Below are 5,926 nucleotides of genomic sequence, written 5' to 3'. Positions count from 1 at the left end.
TACCGCTTAGTAATGCATCAAAAATGAAACTAACTATGATAACAAAAATATCAATTAAAAAGAAAACGACAAAAAAGGAAAAACGAGACTGAATTGAAGACAAATGATATCTGGACATTAGAATGCAATAGATAAATTTAATACAAAGTTAAGAAAGAATATACAGTTTCAAATGTGAAATACTACTTTTAAATAGATAAATTAATACACACACATTGTTTTCTATATAATTTAAAGTATAAAAGTAAAGATAGCCCATGAGTAACTTTGCGTGAAAAAACCGGGTTTCGATAACCACAGTAGGCACAGCACAGATAACACATTGTGTAGCTTTGTGCTTAATAACAAATATAAATCGTTGTTGATACTATTTTACAGCCCTGGTGGACATGTTCGTAATACTTGTTATTGCTGCACGTGCCTATATGTAACTTTTATTTTTTTGTTGGACTTTCATGTCCGGTTTCTACCAGGTTTCACTGCTCGTTGTTTTGGTGACGTTGTTGTTCTTTAAAAACGAGATATGAAATAATCATGACGCTGGTGTGAAGAGTGGGCTTATTTCACTTCTGGTATTTATACATTCTTATCTCTGATTTGTTTTAAAGTTAAATAAAAACCGTAACAATTATAAAATAACATTTGAAAAATAAATTAAATACAAGTGAAATATCATACAGGTAGGTTATATTATTTATTTGTTAAGCTTTCAGAATAACGTTTGATTTTTTTTTTTACTCGTTTGTTTGTTGTTAAACACAAAATCATACAGCGGACTATCCGTACTCTGCCCACCGCAAGTAACGAAACCTAATTTTTAATCATCATAAGACCTCAGGCTTACAGGAAAACAATTATATATTTGCTAAGCCTTGATTTTGAGGCATAGCGTTGAATTTTTTAAAGCTGTATTTTACTGGTATATGCGCTATAGTTTATTTCAAAGCTTCTGCGATAACAAGAGAAATTGTAATAAATATTAAACAGATATTTTAGAAGTGAATGTAATTCTGTTTAGAAACAATGACTGTTCGGTGAAATAATGAATAATCATACCTCTGAATATTTTATTATTCTATTTTTGATTTAACATACACCCACACACACACACATACATACATATTTATATTTATAGATACTAGTCAAACACAACATTGGCACTTGAATTAAAGAAACACCTAACTTATTACTCACTAATAATTGCCTAACCTAGGCAGTGAATGGGAATACTTCTAATACTCCTAACATCAGTTTGAAACAAGTTGTCATAGCAACTGTAACATGGAAACACCGTTTGTCACGATACATTTGACGCCACTTACTTTGGTAGAAACAAAAACCGTATTTTCAAACGTACAATATTACTTTAAGACTATAGAATCGCTACCTAGAAGTATCATTATTCCATTTCTTTGTTTTCAGGACAAAGGTTTTAATTTGGTTCACAGACCTCACCATTTCATGTTAAAATGACAGAAACTTGAGCCAGTAAGATACAAAACAATCATCTTGTAAAACCAAAGTTTCGTGTCAGCCCCTCCTGGATTCACCCTCCCAAAAATACCATCTAGGTTGTTAGAAAACTGTTTAATTTGTTGGGCAATATTTTGATCAAGTTTTGAACTTGGGATTTCAGTTTTAAATTGTTTGCCTGTAAAAGAAGTAGCGGATATTTTGAGACAGTGTGAGCCATCTCGGTAGGCAGATTGTATAATAGGGTGTAAGAAACTGAGGAAATATCAATTATTTTGTAATATGTTATAACTTTTGCTACATCTGTTGACCGTAAGATAACATTTATTGGCTTTTATACACTCGTTTCGACCTCTTTCAAATATAACCTCGTTCTAAATCGTGTAAAGAGAGCGTTTTGCCCTTCTGACTATTTCTGTCTTCACTCTGAAATTCTTAACATATTAAAGAGTAATGGCTATTCCCTTAAATTCTTACACTCTATCACACGGACATTTGAACAAATAATGAAACGGAACCTTTCAAGATGACATACACACTGTATCGAAATATCCGCTGGTTATATTACTTCTTTCATGATCACAAAAAAAAAGTTTTGAAACTCAAATCCTGAATTCAAAAAATAATCAAGACACAATACCCACAAATTAAGCTATGTTCAGTGTTTAGAATTCAAATACAGAACTGTTTTATTAAATGAAATATAATTATGCAAAGTACTGCAACGCCCTCTCGCGTAACAAGGAAAAATCACTTAGGATTAGTTGTCATGGTAACAAAAAAGAAAAAAAACAAACAAAGTTTTTGTTTACCATGGCAACATGAGTGTAATATTCAGTGCACTATCTGGTGACTAACACAACATATATCATTTCAAATAACAAGATAACTATAAAAGTCATCGAAAAAAACCTTGATATTCATATACATCTTTTAAAAAAAGTATCTTATTAATATGAATATTACTTATTTACGAACAGAATATAAGATTAATAAACAGAGTCCCAAATTACTGTCAACAATAATTAGTTAAGACTTTTAACAGATAATAACATTTTTTCCGTAATAATAATATGACATATCACCATGACAACACGACTTGTATGATCTGTTAAGTAAGTAAAAGCTATAATCATAGCCTTGTTACAAAATAATACAAGTTTTAATAGTAACTTACAAGTGTTTTATGTACTTATAAAAAAAACAACTACATCTGGTACTGAACGAACAGCCTGCTGGGCCGTCGTGACCCCTGACAGACAAAATCTGTAATTTTTACTCAACCAAAATGGACAAATTAAGAAGAACGTGAAAGATATATATATGTTGCGGTCTAAATTATTTTTAAAGCAAATAGTTAGCCTATTGGATTCTAATTTTTTTTCTTCTGAAATTGTTTCAACCATCAAAATAAATATTTAGCAGCTATTATTTTGTTTTACAAGCAACGACCAATAGAATGCATTGGCTGTTGTATTAGTCACAACGAAATGATAAATTTTTTTGTAATACTCTCGTTCCTTATACGCGTGTACTCTCGAAAACCACGTTGCAAATCTACCGACAAGATCATATGTAGACCACTAAACGTGTGATTTCATCGATGACGTCAAGCTTCTAATTTTTAGTTTCGAAGACATAAAAAAAAAGTTTTTCGTGATTAAATAAAATTACGGGTTAGAATCAATCACGTTTATTTTTTTATTTCATTTTTTTTATAAAATATATTGGCTAATTGTTATTGTTATGTTTTTGTGAAAACAAAAAATGTATAGAAATGGTCTTTAATCGCACTTTAGAATTATTCTAACATAATACTTAAGGCGGTCGATACAAAAATGTATTACACTATTAAAACAATTTCATTTTAATAATATCTCTACATCAAAATAGGGTTATAAGAATACACGCATGCGCAATGTATTCACCTAAAATATCTACTTTAATCACAGTTTCGTATAAGAAGTATTCTGAAAAGATGTTTTTATCGTGGTTGAAAGTTTAGAAACATTTATTTGTGCTTCGTATCGTGTTATATAATGCGATAGATTAATAATTACAAAATAAAAACATCATGACAGTTTACATCAGAATCGACAGTACGGAAATCTTCCTTTAGTGCTGCCATCTAATGACAACTTTTGGAACCTGCGAATAAAGTCATTTGATAGTTTCATTTTTATAAACAATTTGTAGCATTAATTACGGGTCATTTTTAAGAAATAAGTGGTGAAGTAAATACTTTAAAACACAGGAGACTTGACAAAAGGTGGCGTTCATATCAAAAAAGATGTTACGGTATACCAAAAAATGTTTTTAGAAATAAGATCACTTTTTATGAAGATAAACTGTTCTTGGATCTTTTAAAAATACTTTTCCAGACTTTCTGAAAATACTCAAACTATCATGGTGTAAAACACTGAGGTTTAATATGAATAAAACACGTATACCTGGACGAAAAGTTTTCCTTTGATCCCAAGTTCCGCGAATGTCGACATCACTGATGTGTCGATATAAAATGGGAAATAATATTATAGAAGTTACTCATTAACACTTTGTACGAAATAAAGAAAGAAAAAAGAATATGGAGTTTTAAAAGGTTTTGTTAAATTATATTGAGAAATTAATTTTATTCGTAAACTAAATAAAAAAAGTTGGTGTTCACCTTTATTTGAGGGGCTGTTACTTCAAGTGTGACGATATTTACTGATTAATATGAATTATTCTGGTCAGATTTGTCTCTAGTACGTATTGCTACAGAAAATTTTAAATATTTAAACACAGCTCACAGCTAACGGTTTACTGCAAGGACATTTTTCACAATATATTTTTTTTTTCACATTAACTACTGACTTAACTTGTGCTTTACAAATGTTCTGGCACTTCTGATGGAACTACCACCAGAATCTTCTGCAGAAAAAGTGTCGTGGCATCTGTTAGAAGAACAAAAAAAAAACGAGTAGTCAAATTTGTGAAACTTACCGCTGTCAATAATTATTGTTGCATTTAGGAAATAACTGTAATTAGTAAATATCTTTATATCTTTTATTATAAAAATATTAAAAAACGAAATTTCAAATTTAGTATTTTTAAAATAAATTTCAAATAAAACTGCCATGAAAGGAACACCAAATACACGAACATGGATGATTGAAATGCATAAACTTAAAAAGAAACTAATATAATAAATAAAAATAAAACAAAATTCACGAAATACAGTTAATTAGCGAGCAGTTTTTATCATAAATAAAATAAAATACGAAAGCAATGCCACAAAACTCCTCTAAACAAAATCGTCGCTCAGAAGTTCGGTCATATAAAAAACAAAAAACAACAACACTTATTTCCTTCTTTTTTCTCTTTTTTTGCTAATACACAAAGAGAAAGTACCGACACTCACCTATTGCCTTCAGGATAGGCTTAGGTTTGTTCTCCCAATAGACAAAGATAAAATATACCGGAACACCTGTCATAATGATCAAAAGTCCAAAGCCTGAAAGTAAAGAAAATTATTAGGCCTAACACTAAAAACTAAAAGTAAAGAAAATTATTAGGCCTAACACTAAAACCTGAAAGTAAAGAAAATTGTTAGGCCTAACACTAAAACCTGAAAGTAAAGAAAATTGTTAGGCCTAACATTAGTGACTGATGATGTTTCTTCCACATTTTTCTTAATTAATACATTACATAAGATATAATTACGTGCAAAGCATAAGTTGTTCAGAAACAAGCAACTTCAATATTGATATCTTTCATATCTTTAGAACAAAAACAAAACCATACACGGTGTATACAGAACTTTAAAAGATAAATTCCCTGACTTTCCCCGATTTTTTAAAAGTTTTCCCTGACACATTTCTGTTAGTGACTGCTGGTCGAAAAAAGACTCAGCAAAAAAAAAAAAGAAATCCCCGACTTTTCCTTATTTTCTCTAACTGTGTACACTGGGACATATCTGGAGTCTAGAATATCTTTTATATCGAATTACACATTTAACTGGAACGCTTAAATCTAAGCAAACGCAAAACAACCACGCCGTCATATTGGGAGACACCTAAAGCTTAATCTGGCCCTTGATGAACGGGGCTAAGGTTTTAATATAATAGATCTATTTTAAAAGGTACAGGGTTTTGATACCCACGGTGGTCAGAAGACGGATATTCCATTGGTTAACAACAAAACAAATAAACACTAATTTTTGTTTATTTAGTAACTAGATCTGTGTAACACTTTAATTAGAGGTAAATGTAGATATTTAACTGACAGAAAACATTTCGAAATAATTAAAATAAATGTGATTCAGATAACAACGTATCCACCATTATCAATAGGTATGAACTTATTTTTCGGAGTGTAAAATAATTTTGATCTAATAATTCTTCCTCCCACTTTTGGGTGTTTCTAGCAGTGTGAAACGGTGCTCCATCTTCCTGGAACAACGTTGTGTTCTTGT

At 30.4% G+C, this 5,926-nt stretch overlaps 1 protein-coding gene across 1 annotated transcript in view; it reads right to left on the bottom strand.

Annotated features, from left to right (window-relative positions):
- Nucleotides 1-3,587: 3,587 nt before the first annotated feature.
- Nucleotides 3,588-5,926, bottom strand: part of LOC106464400 (large neutral amino acids transporter small subunit 2-like) — an 11,678-nt gene continuing 9,339 nt past the window's right edge. Inside the window, exons 8-9 of the mRNA XM_022392096.1 lie at nucleotides 4,874-4,966; nucleotides 3,588-4,406 (exon numbers count right to left, since the gene is read on the bottom strand). Coding sequence (XP_022247804.1) covers nucleotides 4,339-4,406; nucleotides 4,874-4,966 — 161 coding nt within the window. The 3' untranslated portion in view covers nucleotides 3,588-4,338. The remainder of the gene's footprint in view (nucleotides 4,407-4,873; nucleotides 4,967-5,926) is intronic.

This window comes from Limulus polyphemus, unplaced genomic scaffold (genome assembly GCF_000517525.1).
Source record: "Limulus polyphemus unplaced genomic scaffold, Limulus_polyphemus-2.1.2 Scaffold1640, whole genome shotgun sequence".
In the NCBI taxonomy this organism is placed as follows: domain Eukaryota; kingdom Metazoa; phylum Arthropoda; class Merostomata; order Xiphosura; family Limulidae; genus Limulus; species Limulus polyphemus.
Note: the sequence above shows the minus strand (reverse complement) of the source record. Positions and strands in the feature narration are given on the sequence as shown.